At 40.0% G+C, this 17,664-nt stretch overlaps 1 protein-coding gene across 8 annotated transcripts in view; it reads left to right on the forward strand.

The window, feature by feature from the left end:
• The window catches only part of TIAM1 (TIAM Rac1 associated GEF 1), a 213,082-nt gene that overhangs the window by 150,443 nt on the left and 44,975 nt on the right, over positions 1 to 17,664 (forward strand). For all 8 annotated transcript variants that reach the window (XM_035116721.2, XM_035116728.2, XM_035116729.2 and 5 more), the window contains 7 exons: positions 404 to 550; positions 1,142 to 1,216; positions 3,896 to 4,066; positions 9,134 to 9,238; positions 11,028 to 11,109; positions 13,272 to 13,358; positions 14,740 to 14,964. In XM_035116721.2, the coding sequence (XP_034972612.1) occupies positions 404 to 550; positions 1,142 to 1,216; positions 3,896 to 4,066; positions 9,134 to 9,238; positions 11,028 to 11,109; positions 13,272 to 13,358; positions 14,740 to 14,964 (892 nt within the window). The remainder of the gene's footprint in view (positions 1 to 403; positions 551 to 1,141; positions 1,217 to 3,895; positions 4,067 to 9,133; positions 9,239 to 11,027; positions 11,110 to 13,271; positions 13,359 to 14,739; positions 14,965 to 17,664) is intronic.

A 17,664-nucleotide genomic window follows, 5' to 3' on the forward strand; every position in this document is an offset into this window, starting at 1 on the left:
TAGTTAATGTTCAGCAGTTTGTCCTGCTCTGTGTTAGCATCCGGCTCTAAAAGTCAAACCAAAAATGGGTTTAAACTGATAGATTTCTGAAAAGAAGTATGATGGGTAGTATTCAAGTTTGACTCAGTGCAGACCCATTAAATTAATGAACATACTAAGTTAGGTATATTGATTTCAATGGGACTCCTCTGAGTAAAACGTAGTTGACTACCACCCTATGTCTTGCCCCGGTCCTCAGCACATACAAGGTAATTTTTTATTCAACATAACTTATACAAACCTTTTTAAAATCCTTGGCACACCTTAACATCTATGGGTCCTCATTAAAATTATGAGGTCTGGCACTCCAGCTTTGCTCTGATTGTGGTGTCTTTTGTTGAATGGCTTTTAATACACCTGGCAGGTGGCTGCTCGCACAGGCGAATCTGGTGTCAGGAGAAGAACACAGGTGATGTCGAGATCAGCAAGCAAACGGAGAAGCCGTTTCTCATCCCTTTGGGGTTTGGACACCACTTCAAAGAAAAAGCAAGGGAGACCAAGCATTAATCAGGTAGCCTACCACTTGAGAGAGAAAAAATTGCAAACTTCTTGGTTGGATCCTGAGCTCCAACCTGTTTGGGGGGGATCTGGTATAATTTTTCTACAATCTCTGAACTTTGCATTTCCACAAATACAGGAATGAAGTGTGGCAGATCTTGGTAAGCGTCTTCCTTTGGTTTCCCACACAGGGTGTTTGGGGTGGTGGTGAGACCGGCACTAGTTGGAGTTACCGCTTCATAAAAAGTATTGCTAGAACTTCACCACAGCTTATGAGCTGTTTCTTAAGTGCACTCTTCTAGCCTTGCATTTCTCTATTTCCCATTTGATTTGATTCCCCAATCCCCACACATCCCTGAATGGGTCTCAGTAGGTCATGGTTTAGATGGGGCCACCACCCTTGTTGGATTAGACCAGGACAGCCATTTGCATTTGGCTGTTTGCCTAGCCAGGAAGGAATTTTATCCGATTTTAATTTGAGATGATAATTTCCTCCCTTGAAACACTTATTCATTTGTCCCAGTAACATGAGATCTTTCCAAATTTAGAAAGCATTTGCATCATCCTATTGTGATTTAAAATAGCATGTTCTGTGCCTCTGCAGGTGTTTGGTGAAGGAGCTGATTCTGTAAAGAAATCTTTAGAAGGAATATTTGATGACACTGTTCAAGAAAGCAAGGTAAAAAAGAAAAGAAAAAAGAGAACATTTTATTAATTTACACAAAGGAGTTCAATTAGCTCGGGATTCTGTTTTTAGAATAAAGCCCACTCCTTCAGGACAAAGTAAATGTATTGAAGCAAAGAGAAAGTCATGCAGCAGCTCAGCTTTGCCAGATGTCAGCCTGTTTGAAACATGGCCAAGCGATGAGGTAGAGGGAGCTTGGCAATGTTCAGCTCCAAAGTGTGCTGTAGAGAAGGGAGCTCCTAAACCTCCAATGGTATTTCTGCGAGTGAGGCCAGTAGGTTCCATGGTCATTGGCCACTGGAGGTGGGTAGTACGGGTGAAACTCGGAAAATTAGAATATCATTGAAAAGTGCATTTATTTCAGTAATGCAACTTACTATTTTTTCCTTTTAATTTTTACAAATGCTTTCTTTTGGAAATTCCACAGTAATAAAACAAATAGTTACAATAATACAAAAATAAACATCGCTATTACATTTCATTAATTACATTCCATTTATAATTGACCCGCCTAACGACAAATAATTACAGTTGCAACAAATAAAAGGCTTGACATAATTTGCTTTGCATGTCATGCATCTATCTCATATATTGGTTTCACCTTTTAAGTTGCATTACTGAAATAAAGACACTTTTAGACGATATTCTAATTTTCCGAGTTTCACCTGTATTCTGATTCTGTTGTTTGCCGATGCTACCATTGAGTAAACCTTTGTCTATGAAGAATATTGGGCAGGGGGGGGGATTCCTTGTATCAGAAGACCGATTAGACCAATCATTTTTAATAGCTACTTGTTAATCAGGATTGAATTTAATTCTGCCCCTAAACCTATGTTCACACCCGCCCCTATAAATATGAGGCAGGATTTTTTCCCCTTATCAGGACATGTAGGAATGTAGTAATTGTTCTCATGGATCAGAGCAAAGTACTTGTCTAGTTCAGCAGTCTGCCTCCAGCAGTAGCAAGGTAGATGTTGCCAGGAATTTTTCAAAAGGTTTCTGATAATCCCTCCTCAACAACCCCCTCACCTCAGTTTTTATTCAATTTCCCAGGATTTGTGCTTGTTTATTTTGTTCATACAACAACTCAGGTCTTTAAAAGTTGTCCTTCACTGCCCTTCATGCATCCTTTTTGTACTTTTCTGTGCGTTCTTACTTTTATTTGTACTTCTATTATATTGTCTTTTAAAACAAGAGCGAGTAGCTGGTGGCCCTCCAGATGTTGTTGGACTATAACTCTCATCTCTGATCATTGGCCATGCCGGCTGGGGCTGATGGGAGATGGAGTCCAGCAACATCTGGACAGGTCCCCCCCCCTCTAAAAAACAAAAACAAAACAAATACTCAGCCTCCCAAGATGGCTTTAGCTGAATGTACAGGGATAATACTTTCCTCTTCCACGGATCCCACATTATGGTCACTAAGATTATAATTGTAATTGCTTATTTGCCTGGAGAACCAGGCATGCAACGGTTCCTTTTAGGGGCAAGTCTAGCGCTTCCTGATATTCCTTGATGCCTCGCCACAACTGTTCTCCATATTTGCCCTCTCAAGGTCTGAGCAGCCCTTTCTTCAGGGTAAGGCCCCTTCCTGCATTCAGCAATTCCCCAGGCCCCCAAACATGGCTTTGGTCTTAATTCTGCCAAGCATAGTCTGTCCTTTGCCTCTGATGAGGTGTTAGATTTTCATGAGGTCAAAAATACTTTGGCAACATTATGCATTTCAGCACTGCCACAAAACTATTTTGTACATGGCGAAACCCTCACATTACTTGCATATCACAAACAATAACAATGCACAGGCAAAGTGATATGTAAAGACAGTGATTGAACATTTCACTTTTATGTGGAAAATGACTTCACAGAGACCACTGCTAATCTGGGTTGATGAGGACATATAAACACACCATTTTCTGTGTTTGATCAATGTCTGCACTGTAGAGAGACTTCTGCTCTGCCAATTACAGCCCTACCCTGCAACTCCCTAAAGAATACTGAGATGAAGCACCATTAAGTCTGGGCCAGGGGGCATATTTTTAATCGAGCAAATGGGGATGTGATTGCGTTTAAAGCTAATGAGAATTCCATACATCTGTCACTTGCTTGGAATTATATTCCTCAGGGTCCATCTTAAACCTATAAAATCATAATAATAATAAAATTAAATGCATGCAGCAGGTTGCAAACCAAAGCGACAATGACTTTCTCACCTGCAACTCTTTCTGTTGTGAATAGTGAGAATAGTGGTGTCTCTTCTTAGATTTATTTATCCTCTTGGTTTTTGTGTGCGCATACATTCCCCCCCCTGGTCCAGAGTCCAATGTATTCCAGGCGTTTTTTTGCAAGCATGCTTCCCCCTTGACTCTGCTATTGCATGTGCAATAAGGATGCAGGAATCAAATAATTATCCCTTAGCAGAGTGGATAGACGTCAAAGAAGAAGAAAGGGAGTTGGCAACTTGGAGGCCAGCTGACAATCCTCTGGGGGTTGAATTTTAATTGGTTGCCTTCAGGGAAGCCAGCTCCCTACCCATAATATAGTGCTTTAATTTTGTTATTTAATTTGATAGAAAACAAAGGCATACTTTATGGCCCTATATTTATGTTGTAACTGGCAAAGGAATCAGTTGTATTTGAGCAGAAGCGTGTTAATAACTGTGTGCATTTCTATTCAGAGAGAAAAAGAAGTGGCACTCACCACAGTCCACCCACATAATCCTGATTCTGACATCTGGGTCCATGAGTATTTTACACCATCCTGGTACTGCCTGCCAAATAACCAGTCTGCCCTGACGGTAGTCCACCCAGGGGACACAACAAGGGATGTCCTCGAAATGATTTGTAAGGTAAAAAAAGAAACATTATAGGAAATAGATTTTTGAATTTTTCTATGATTACAGTATTTGAAATTGTGATTATGGCTATTTTACTCCCCTCCCCCCTCCCAGTTTCAGAGTGTTCCAACTATAATGAGCTGTCCTGTGGTTTAATTTTACCAAAAATGAAAAGTTGCACAAGAATGCAGAACTGGATGGATTTCCCACATTTGAATGATCTGCAATCTGTGACAAGCATATGTGTATGGAAATGTTTGTCATTGCACATCCTAAAAACCATTCTGAAATGCTCACACCTCATGGAAGATTTAAATTTTAAGGTTTATATATTTTTTATTTTTTTTGGCTTCTCAGCATTTATTTGTAGCCTGTGCCTATATTCTCCTATGCTATTATCATTTCAGCACAAGTTTTAATAGAATTATATATGTATAATATATATATCTACACACAGACATATAATTGTGAGTTTGGTTAAAATTAATATGTTCAAAATCCAAGATTGTGATGTTCCAGTGCAGAGGTCTGTAAATGTTTCAGTCACGCTCTTTTCCATGCGTGCCGAGCTGTCCCTTCCATTTAAGAAATGGTGGAAGCTTTACACGAACGGGAGCTTATTGTCTGCACTGGAGCTCTTTCATGCTGAATTATTTTTATTTTGTATTTATGTATAACGTTGAGGTTTTATACATCCTCGTGCTGAGTATTCCTATCACCTGTGGTACCTGAACTTAATGCCATTATCCACTGGAAAAGTGGGTGAGCTCTGTTGAAATGAATTTCCCCCAGAACTTTTTGGTCTATATTTTAAATGTATTTTTATTCACATTTGGATAATGAACTCTGCGCCAGTGCCCTTCCAATGTGCTTCCATTGATTATATCTGTATATTCAGCAAAAACATTTTGTTTGTCATTCAGTTAAGTATGTTCTATTACTTTCTCATGTGATTCACCTATTTTTCATCTTTATCTTCTCTATCAGTTTCCACGCTAAGCAACAAAACTTTTCAAACTTCACACTTTTTGAATTAAAGTTTGGTATTCAGTTAAACTAAGAAAGATATTGACAGAACTCAGGTGTACTGTGAGTGTGATATGTGCACCTCATTGCATTGTAATCAGCACAAGAATTCATATACTTTTGGATTCTCAGGTGTACTTTTTAGGATTAACAATTTATCCATCTATACAGACATGGAAATGGGTCTTCTTGAATCTGCATACAAGTAGCATTTGAAATTCCCTCTAGTACTGTGACACATTCTCTATTTCCACACTTAGATTAGCCATGAAAGATTGTATCATAGTAGATATTAGTGGGATTGTTTGTTTGCTGACTGTCACAATTTGTGAAATGTTAGTTTAAAAAAAAAGGAGGAAGGAATTTTCAGACAAAGATAACTGCTGAGTTGCAACAAATTTAACTAATCTGTTTTCTGAGTTGTGGTGTTGGATTCTTTTAAGTATCGGACAAAGGGACGCGGGTGGCACTGTGGTCTAAACCACTGAGCCTCTTGGGCTTGCTGATCAAAAGGTCGGCGGTTTGAATCCGTGTGACGGGGTGAGCTCCCGTTGCTCTGTCCCAGCTCCTGCCAACCTAGCAGTTTGAAAGCACACCAGTGCAAGCAGACAAATAGGTACTGCTGTGGCGGGAAGCTGTAAGTCCATCCCCAGTAACAACTACTAACCAACTAAACTGAAACCCTTAAAGGAATTTGTTTAACACTTTGAATCTTTCATATTCAAACGATGCCTCCAGAAAGATAACTTTCTGACTTTTAAAGAAAAGCCCAGTGTTGCACAGAAGGTATAAAGAAAAGCATTTATTATGGGTAATTATATATTGTATTCACTGGCAAATGAATTTCTGGAGACTACTGACGCTCTCAGTGAGAAATGTCTCATTGTAACCAAAGGGAGATGACACTTTAAAAAAAGACACAATAGGCAACAATTATAAAATGTTCTTAGCAATCATTTTATTTTTAGAACTTTTACATAAGCAGTAAGCCAGATTCTCAGACAACAGATACTGACTGCTCTTTTCCCTGTACTTTACATTTCATGAAGATAAATTCCTAAGTCCATGTTCTACTTCTTTTTAGGCTTTGTGCCACAAACCTATTGGGCCACAGTTGGAACTGTATTAATTTCAAGTCCACTGGGCAAAACTGATTTGGATTTCAAGCTGTGAATCTGCTTCTTTACGTACCAAATTATCAGCTTAGGGGAGTACTTATGGTTGCATTCTTTCCTGTAATATCTAATAATAAATCTCTCTCTTCTGTCTCTTGTATTCAGCTCATTCTTTTTACTTTAATTCTCTGATCCACATCATTTCACATCAGTTTGCCATCTGCCATCTGAGAACCAGTCGAGTTCTGGTATAGTAAACATTTCATGTGAACTCCTTCATGCTCTAGATTGTGTTGTGAAGATTCCCCATGTTGTAAATCTTCCCTTGATGGTAGGAACCCAAGGGTTTCAAATGCTAGATTGAATAGATGCCCAGGATTATTGTCCTACTATAACTGTATTGATTGTCTGGGTAGTGTGCTGTGTGTTGAGCATTGGGGTAGCTCAGTGGTAGAACCCATGCTTTATATAAAAGAGGTGAACCTCAGACCCAGAGGGTCAAATCTTGCCCCTCCAGACCTTTCAGTCTGGCCCTCAGGGGTCTCCCCAGCCGTATCTCCTCTCCAGTCCTGGATGGACAATAGAGAGGGGCATGTGTAGAAACCTCTACACTGTACAAAGTTAACATTCACATGCTCTTCCCATTTTTGTCTCTGGCTGCCAGAAGGTTGCCAGAAGGGAATGTAGCCATCAGGCTGAAAACAGTTCCCAATTTTTGCTGGGTTCGATACTGGGTACCTCCAGACTTTGCTGAGAAAGTTTGAAACACGAAAGAAGCCACTGCCAGTCACTAAAGGGACAACACAGAGCTATACGGTCGGTGGTCTGACTCGACATAGAGCAGTTTCCTGTGTTCCTATTTGGGGAATCTCTAATAATGAGCTTGCTGTTTTCAAAACTAAGGAAGTTTATTATAGGTTTCCAGAGATGATGATGATGATGATGATGATGATAATATCATCTTTCACTAGGCATAGCAACCAACCTTTTCTTGGAGGTCTCCCTTATTCAGGGAGAGCTATGGCTTCCCCCCACAAGAAAGGACATAGTTTAGAAATTGCTGTGCATCAGCATACTGTATAGCCATCAGTATCTGTGGTTAGCCTGGTGCTGCCTGGGACACTAGTCCCTGCAGGTTCTCCTAACATGTCAGACTAAATCTCGTTGACATGCCTTTCAGTCACCGCTTCTCCTGACAGCTCTAAAGCTGAATGAGCTGTGGAATGTACATGAGGTTTTTGCTGATTGCTGACTGACAGAAAGAGGCTGTCGGAAGGAGGCTAGTGGGTCATTGGTTCCATTCATGTGGTTTTGTTTGCCTGTTCTTGCGCTGCCTTGTCAAGTTTCATTTCTGAACGTTTCTCAAGCGGCAGGCTTTCCCAAGTCTTTTTGTTCACTGATACGCAGCTGACTTGCCTTCCAATTCCATCACTGCTGAAAACGGTTTAAATTCAGTTTGGTTTATTGGGGGAGGGCAGGAAGGAAGGAAGGAAGGAACGAAGGAAGGAAGGAAGGAAGGAAGGGGGTGCCTGTAGATTAAAAACAACCTAGAGCTTTTTGACTAGGTCAAAAACTGTGCTAATAGGCAAGGAGAGATGCTGTCTTCACAACAGATTTGGAAGCAGTAGGCCACATTGGGACTGATGTTAACTCAGTGTCATATGAAATAGCTGATGTGGCTCCGATTAGAATTTGCTACAGGCCTGAGGCAAGTAATGATTGCCCTCAGGTGTGTAGATGAATGGCAGCGCTCATTTGCCCTCCCCTCCCCTCCCAGATGCTGTTGTGTTATTTCCCCAAAGGCCAGAGCCCTGGAGAACTAGTGGGGTTTTAATTTCGAAAGAGAAGCATCATTGCTCCTTCTGCCACCAGCCTGGGGAAGAAACCTTCCAATCCTTCTGTCAGCCTTTAAACACAGGAGGGGAAGCTGGGTTGGCTTTCTGTTCCACACTGAACTTTTCCTTGCACTGCTGTCCTTTTACCTGCTTTGGAAGAGAGTTGTGGTTGCATACTTTGCTTCAGTGGGCCAGAAGTGGCAGCTGTTTGTTCAGGGGTAGAGATAGTGTGGTAGTATTTCACCCAGCAGTGGGACAGCCAGACATTCATTACCTTCAGGGCAGACATGGGCCCATTCTGCAGGCCGTTTTTTTGTTTGTTTAACGGATCTTCTGTTAATTGTGAGGAGACTCAAAGAATCATAGAGTTGGAAGGGTCTCAAGGGTCATCTAGTCCACCCCTGCAATGCTGAAGCTGCACTTGTTTGACTTTGCTTTAGGATTCCTCAACTGCTTCAGATTTCTGAAGTCTTTCTAAAATGGCCCTATAAATTCCACTTGCAGGGAATAGGGGATAAGAAGGTGGAAGTGCAAATGCCATAACATCCAGCTAAATATAATAAAAAATATATGAGGGAATCTGATAAACACATTCATGGTTATCTGTTTTGGGATAATATTATGTAATGCCTGGAATTTTAGGAGCCCTTTTAATTCAGAATTAGCAAGTATTTGATAACGTGATGGCAAACTTTGGTGAGATTCAGAAAGCATCACCCCTGGTCTCCTAATGTATATGTCAGATTTTAGGAGCAAGCTGTTCCCTTTTCCTGTGATACAATTAACCTCTTATCTACACTAGCAGTATTTTCATCCACACTGCAGGTGAGCAGAGCTGGACTTCAGCAGGGCTTCCCACTCAGAGGAATGCTGTTATCTTTGCAATATCAAGACAGGGATAAGCGAGCATTTCTTTTCTGAGTGGCAAATAAAGAATTTTTCAGGGGTTGTTTAGACAGTATCTTTATAAAAACACCCTTTTAAGCAAGAAGACTTTCCCTTCATTTTACAGGAACATCTTTCACGAAAAGAAAATAGTTACTTGTGCTCTTATCTATATCTTGCAGTAACCTTCTCTCCCCCCCCCCTTTCCCCCCTTACAGGCACATCAGCTGGATTACTCAGCTCACTATCTACGTCTTAAGTTCCTGACGGGAAACCATATGCAAGCCTACATACCAAAGCCAGAAGAGGATATTTATGAATTGGTAATGCTCACTCTTCAATAATACAGTGGTACCTCTGGTTGCTAACAGGATCCGTTCCAGAGGCCCGTTCGCAACCTGAAAAGGCCGCATGCTGAAGCACTGCACCTGCGCATGCACGCAACACAATTTGGTGCTTCTGCACATGCACAAAGCGCGATTTAGCGCTTCTGCGCATGCGCACAGGTTATGCTGAACCCGGAAGTAACCTGTTCCGGGACTTCCGGGTTCGGCGCGTCTGTAACCCAAAAAGACGTAACCTGCAGCGGATGCAACATGAGGTATGACTGTAATTCTGTGCAGCGTTTCTTATGAGAAAAAGACTCTTGTTGTAGTGCTTGGTCTTTTTTGGTAGTTAATTGCAAGCTATTGATACTCATAAATATCAGTGACTTTAAACTAGTAGCACAAGATAATTTACTTGTGTGGCGGAACAAAAATTTTGATTCTGATATTGTTGTTGTTATTAGTACACTTGAAATCTACCCTTCAAGGAGCACACAGAGGTATAAATGGTCCCCCTCCTTTATGTTCACAACAACCCTGTGGGGTAGTTTTGAGACTGGGCCAAGGCTGCTCAGCAAGCTTTAAGGCTGGGTGAGGGTTTGAACCAAGGTCCCCTAGTCCTAGTCCAACACTTAATTTCTGTATGAGACACTAACTTTAGTAATTCACTTTTAAGCAGGGTGATAAAATTCATGGCTTGTGATTGGTATATATTGAAAGAAGGGAGGTGGGTCTAAGTTTTCTCAGACAGAGGGAGCATTATTGTGAAAGCTTCCTTGGATATTGAGAGGTGGTCTCTGCCAAGCAAGATGGAGAAAAGAAATGTGGATTTCTGGTGCAATGAGAAAGATGGTAGATACTGACCCCCAGTGGAGATGAATAGTAGGACAACTGGATAAAGGGGAAATTATGTGCTTTTATTTCTGAGGTCAAGGCAGCAATCTTATACAGTTGTACCTTGGTTCTCAAACATTCCGTGACTCGAACGTTTTGGCTCCTGAACACCGCAAACTGGGAAGTGAGTGTTCTGGTTTTCAAACTTTTTTTTGGAATCTGAGCATCCGACGCAGCTTCCACGGGTTCCGATTGAGGGCAGGACACTGTGCCTTGGTTTTTGAACATTTTCAGAAGTCGAACGGACTTCCGGAACAGATTCTGTTTGAGAACCAAGGTACGACTGTATGTGCTTCCCTAGGAGTAAGTCCCATTGAGCTCAGTGGAGCTTGCTTCTGAGGAGAAATCTAGGATTGTGGCTGCAAATCTGAATGGCTGAAAATGAAGCTTAACACTTCTGCAGTAATTCACTGTTGTTCTTTAGAAATGCTATGAGTATACCAGAGTATACATATGCATATACTCTGGTTCATGCAGTCCAGCTTGCTCCTCAGTGCACACCCATCCCTTTCCCACCACCTTCTGCCAACAATGACATTGTGAACCGGTATTTAATTTAGCAGTACTATCTGCCAAGTTATTTTTTTTAATTAAATTTCTTTATTAAATTTGTATACTGCCCTTCATCTGAAGAACACGAGGCGGTTCACAAAACAAAATACAAAATGAAAGCTCATACCAATGACAAAGTTAGTTGGTCTCTAAGGTGCTACTGGAAGGAATTTTTGTTATTTTGTTTAGAATACAAAATGAAAAATGAAAAATTCTCTTCACATTGCTGCGGTTCTTCTTTAGACATCTTTGTCTTCACTCTTAATTTTAAAAGAATACTGTGTGAAAAAGTAACAACTGACAATATAGGTCCTCTCACTCTCTCTCTTTGCATTTTCAGTTGTATAAAGAAATTGAAATCTGCGAGAAAATTACACAGAAAATTCGGATTGAAAAATCTGACATGTCATCTGATAACTATGGTGAGTTTGACACACACACACACACACACACACACACACACACAGCCTTTTAAAATCTACTAAGCATGATTTTAAATACACCTTTATAGGATCTATTGAATAAACCACCTATGGTCAAGGACTGTCCACTTAGGACTGTCATTCCCAAATGGTCAATTTCATGACTGGCTATCCCATAGCTGTCACAGTGTGTGCCTCAGTATTAAAGCTTCTCATGAAACATATGGCAAATTGGCCATTTTTGTCTTGCCTGAAGTGGTGTGCTAGATTTTCATGGGGTTGATTTTAAGTGCAAAGGCTGGCCATTTCCTGGTCGTTCCAGGAAACAAGCCTCTCTTTGCTAAACAAATAGAGACTTTTCACACTGAGCAAGTTACAGCATCATCCCCAAGAAAGAGGGGTGGGGGGATTTGCACATAGCTAAACATGAAAAGTGACTTTGTACAAGGGCTGGCTTTTCTTTAAGCAGAAGCTGCCTTGTATCCTGCCACTGGATTTGGCCAGCTGTTAATCGGATCCATTTAAAGATATGTATTTATTGTAAATGACTTACACCACTTTTCAGGATGAAATATTATCCCAAAACAGCTTAGAATAAAGGAACCACGAACAACAGCAATCAAACAACATTATTAACTCTACAGCAATACACAGTTGTTGAATGTAAAAGTGAACAGAGCAATAGAAAATTAAAAATAGCCTAAAACCATTGGGGTTAAATTACTCACACTTTTAATTACTTGCCCATATTAAAGTAGCTTACATACTTCTATGTCCTATGTCTTTGCTAATTAACAGAAATTACATGTTGGTCATTAGCAAATAAGGCTGCCATATTAACCCAACATACCTGGGAGTAAGCCCCATTGTATTCAATAGGTTGTACTTATGAGTAGTTATGGTTTAGCTTGCATTGTAATTTATTAAATCCTCCTCCTTTTTAAAAGTATGTACAACCACTTCTTTGTTATGTAGACACCACCTAGTGCTAGTCACCTGAACCCAACCAATTTTTGCCTTTATACCCCAAATATCCATCTCTGAAGCTGTGATAATTCAATGGTCTCATTTTTTCCTGCTGGGCTTCCATTTCGGCAGTCCTGTTCATTGTGAATATATTATCTAAGATTACCCTTTCTTGCTGGCTTTGAATCTCTAAACACAATGAGATTTCTGTATTTCGTGGTACACAGTGATATTCTACTGTCTTTTCTTTGTCCTTTCTCTTTCGAAAGTGATGAATGAAAGTATCTTTCCATCTACAAAAATTACTTTGAAGGCAGTTTGATTGAGAATTGGATCCTATCACATCTGCTTCCTTATAGCTAATGGCCAATTCTATGTTAAATATATTTTCCCCCAGGAGGGTCATAAATATTTTGCTTAATAAACAAAAAGGCAAGCTGCTGCCTACATCTCCCTAGGAAGCCATCGAATTTCAGAGCTGCAAATGCCTCATTTTAGAGAAAGCAATAAATAATGCATGATAGTTAACATGTATTTACATCCTGCATACTTTGGAGCAGATGATACAAACTGAATGCACCTTGAGGCAGGACAAAGTCAAACGCAGATATCAAGTATGATGCACACTTTTAATCCAGGTGTTGGCAGTTATTTTCCTGAAAAACATTTCCCTGAAACACTGTCTCTCTGTGTCTGTTTCCCTTTCTCCCACCCCCACAATTTTAAATACCGTATATGTGAGCCACTTGGGCCTTACCAGATTTAGAAAACGTATAATATATGGAGTAGTAACATGGCTTTAATCTTGGTTAGGCCTGTGTATTACACAATTCAGTATAGTGCACAGATCTGACTGCAGCTGAGATCTATGTTTTGCTTGATAGAGTCACTTTTTTCTCGGTGTATCATGCACGTGCAGAATCTGGAAAACAGAACCATAAAATTTTGCCCAAAACAAATAAATAAATAAAAATATCTATGCATTCTTGTTGTCGGCATGGGGTGTGGTATTCTGTTTTAGAGAGCCACATGCTTGGGTAATTTCCATACAGACTATATGAACAATGGTGGGAGTTTGGTACAATTTGACCACATAAAGAAATGGTTTTACTTGATTAAAGCAAAGTTAATGGAATGGAAGTTTTTGCGAAATTAAATCAAATGGTTCTCAGTTTTGCCACTGGATATTTCAACAGGCTTTTCTCTGTCCTCTGTGGAAGAAGAGGGGATTCGGCGGCTCCATGTAAACAGCGTCAAAGAGACAGGCCTGGCTTTCAAAAAAGGTAGGGTGCCAGGGGGTATTGTATTTCCCTTTAGAACTTTTTCAGTGTTTGTTCAACAAAATGAGCCCTTTCCTCTTTCTGCTATTCAAGATTGTACCAGATCTCCATTGCACCTAGACCAAAAATCATTTAGGAATGGTGACAAAAAGTGTAACTCCAGTACCTTCCAAATTATGATACTGTTCAGTCCGTCTCTTAATTTTACAAGATGAATTTATTGCGAAGCTGGTAACACAGTTATGTTGAAGGTTGACTATACAGTGGTACCTCGTGTTACGTACTTAATCTGTTCCGGAGGTCCGTTCGTAACCGGAAACGGCTCATAACATGATGGTGCCTCCCGCTGCTGCTGCGCCGCCGGTGCGCGACTTCCGCTTGCATCCCAGGGCAAAGTTTGCAACAAGGGGCATCTACTTCCAGATTAGCGGAGCGCATAACCTGAAGCATTTGTAAGGGGGACGGTACGTAACACGAGGTACCACTGTACATCTTTCTGGACACCGAAGGTTGATATTCTTCCCTTTGCTGCATCTTGATATCTTGTGATAGTTCTGTCTCCTATTGATTTAGGAGAAATAACTCAAATGGATCACAAGAAGTAACCTCCGAAGAGGGTTGGGGAAGGGATAAATCACATTATATGTGTACTTCTTTTTAAAATATCTATCTACATGCATGTTTTGAGAACGTGGGTATCTTAACGTAAGAACTTTGAAAACTGGACAGCAATATACACTTCTTTTGATTTTTTTTTTTTAAATCATGACATTTATCCTACCTTTGGAAACCTTCACACGATAATTAATTTTAGTATTCTTGCAATACTGTACTAAATAAATTATAAGGGGCTCAGCTCTCTGTTCAGTCATGAACTGACATAGTGCCCTTGGGTGAGTTACTTACCTTTCTTTGTCTTAAGTTTTTCCACTTGTAAAATGTACATAATTCTAATTTTCTAATAAAATGGTTCAATGGACAAATAAAATCAAGATTGTAAAACATGGAGCACAGTACCCAGAATGCTCTGCCATGCCTGACTCAGCCTCATGTTGCCAGACACACTTGGTTTGGCTGGACTGGGCTGTTGCGTCATTACAGCGCATCTTTGTGGTTTGTGCCCTAAAAGGGGTTTTCAATAATGAAAAGTTTCTTGTCTGAAAGAAATAGCATGTAGGCCAGAAGTGGCCCTCCAGATGCTTCTTGACTCCAACTCCCACCATTCCTGACAGGCTGATGGGAGTTGGAGTCCCACAACATCTAGAGGACCACAGGTTAGCCAATCCCACCTTAGGTAGACATGAAATCCTAAATGCTGAATAGAAATCCAACTCTGATGGATAACTTTGAGTATGACTCTTGATTTTCTGCTTTCTCTTTGCAGGCCTGAAAGCTGGTGATGAGATCGTTGAAATCAATAAGAAAGCTGCTGAAGACTTGAATTCAGCCATGCTAAGAGATGTTCTTGTTCAGCCTTCTCTGTGCCTTACAGTACGGACTTATCCAGAGAGAGAGGCAGGGCAGAAACTAACGCAGCTGCCGCAACGCCGCACAGATGGTTCACTCGACTCGACCGACAGTCCACTGCGATCTGTTGGCAATAGCCAAGGTACCCATGTTTACTACTGTAGCATTGTGGGCTTACATTTGAATCTTCCAACTCTTCCGTTCTATAAAAGAGACTTGCTGCTTTCAAAGACAGAAGTTGCTGCAATTTTAAAGGATACTTTTTCGTTTTTAATTTTATGGTTTCACTTGTGGTGTCTTCCTTCATCTCTCTTCCAAACATCTTTTTATTTTATTTTATTTTTTGAAAAAAAACACTTCTTCATTGTATGCTACTGCCAGGCAAACCTGATGCAAACACTGATATATTTAAAAAGTTCCAAACATTGCTTAGTTTTTGGGCTATGGCAGCTTTCTGTTCGAAAGTGTCTCTCTGTTTTGCCACAAGATGTCAGCAGTGTCCTACGTGAAAGTGGTTCTGTGTAGGATTCATTTGTCTACTGACAAATGAATTGTTATTCACATTATTGGTTAATAACAGAACAAAGATGAAAATGTTCTTAACGATGCAGTGAGGAATGGGCCGTTCTCTAGCCAGCTAACATGAATAGGGGAGTCAAGTTCCTGTGAACATGCTGTTCATACTGACTGAGGAATTAGACCCCAACAGCAGCCGTTCAAAGCATGTCTTTGTATGCCCACAGACTATAGCATCTTTCGTACACTACTGTGTATGAAAGTATCCTAGTGGCGAAACAAGCATGAACAAATCCTAAGAAATATGCTTTTTAAGTCATTGTGGTCCTAAATGTTCATAGTGAAATAAGAGTTTAGGTAAGAAAGGAAGGGAAGCAATAGATTCACCTTGTTTGTGTGAATATTTTACCAGAAAAGCCCAGGTGCTTCCCAACAGGCAGGCTGTACGAAATTTGGTTGCTATCCCACACTTTCTAAGCACAATTTTCTTGTTGCTTTTCAAGCTGCAAAAAGTCTTGGGAGAAAAGTGATGGGAAATTGTAGTGGAAAGTATGGGATAACAGCCACTAGTTAGCTGTGCTGTATCACCTATGTGTGAAAACACAAGCTCAATAAGCAGCTAGACAGGAAGCTCCCCATATCTTTCCTTTTTCTGCTTTCCAGCACAAAAGATAAGGCTTTTTGCATGGTAGGAAAGATAGTCACAAACTCTGGGATATCACTGATGTTTGCAACCTCTCCAAAAAAAGGAAAGAAAGAAAAAAGAGCAGCAGCAGATGCACAATTTAGTCTATGGTTGAGGTCAGTTGAGGAACCACATATTTGAAGTAGTTACAGGTAGGTCTGACGCAGTCAAAACAAAATAAAAAAATCCTTCCAGTAACACCTTAGAGACCAACTAAGTTTGTCATAGGTATGAGCTTCCGTGTGCATGTGTATCTGAAGAAGTGTGCATGAAACCTCATACCTATGACAAACTTTTTAATTTTGTTTTAACATATTTGAAGTGTAACACCCTATACCCGGAGTTCTCAGGGCGGTTACTTTCTGTGAAGTAACACTGTTCTGGGCATGTCCAGGAAGCTTTTTATATAACCTACCGCACTGTCAGATACTCCTCACTGATGGCTGTATATTATCCAAGCCAGATAGTAACTTGAGTAATTCATGTGCGTAAATCCCTGGTGCAGTTTTGGTTGGGCACAGTGGTCTGGTTCACACATCACACTGAACAATAAATGAAGCTGCAGTTTCCTGTGAACAAGAAGCATGCTGTTGCACGCTGCTGAACCTCTGAATGTGTCTTTTCCAGAGTTTCATAGTACTACAGAGTGCCATAAAAAGTTTTTAAAAGATGAACTGTAAACATACACTACTGCACTGTATTTAAATAGCAATTGTAAAAATATATGGTTTCATTAAATTGATAGAGGCAGCTCTGTGTGTGTGTGTGTGTACATGCACAATAACACATGACTCATTAAATTTTGGTTTAAGGAAATTTTATTGAATGTTTTTGCATTACTTTTTTTTTGTAAACCACTTAAGGATTTGATGATATCAAGCAGTAGAAATTATTTGTACACACAAACATATTTGTTGTTGTTTAGTCGTTGCAGACAGTAAATAGCATTCTGTGTGTTCAGCTGTTCATTTAAGGCCCAAATGAACATTTGCTGTCTATCTGGGACTGGAGTCTATACTGCAGGAAGTAGATTAAGGCACGTTTTTCCTATAACAGGAAAGAAGGCCCAGATAACTATAAAAAGTATTAGGCTCATCAGAATAGGGTGAGATTCCACAAGGCTTTAAAGGGACTGTTGATCATAGTAAACAAAATGAAGCTGCTCAAACAAGATTGGATATGTTGGTGGCCTTTTAAAGAATAGGTACTATTGTGATTAAATACTGAAATCTATTATTCAAGCAATATATTTTCAGTGCCATGGTGTTAGATTTTTGATAATCATTTAAAAGAACTATTCTCAAGTAATCAAGCAAGTTGAACAATTAGGGGTTTTACTTCAGCTTTGATATCAATTATTTGAGGTATCTTCTTGATTTGAGTCACATATGAAACAAATACACCATTGCTCTTGCTGAGTTTTGCTCTCTTCAGCATGTTGCATCAACAGACTTAAAACTGACATAGCAATGGTGAGTTTGCCTATTATATCAAATAATATCAATTATTATATTAAATTTTCAGGTTGTTAAGAAACAGTTTGCGAGCAGAATGTTAAAAGCCTATGTCATGTACCAGTGGATCACATGGCAATTTGCATGGCGCATTTGGCAAACTGCTTGTTCATTATGTACTTATTTA

The sequence above is a fragment of the Zootoca vivipara genome, chromosome 4 (genome assembly GCF_963506605.1).
Source record: "Zootoca vivipara chromosome 4, rZooViv1.1, whole genome shotgun sequence".
NCBI lineage: Eukaryota > Metazoa > Chordata > Lepidosauria > Squamata > Lacertidae > Zootoca > Zootoca vivipara.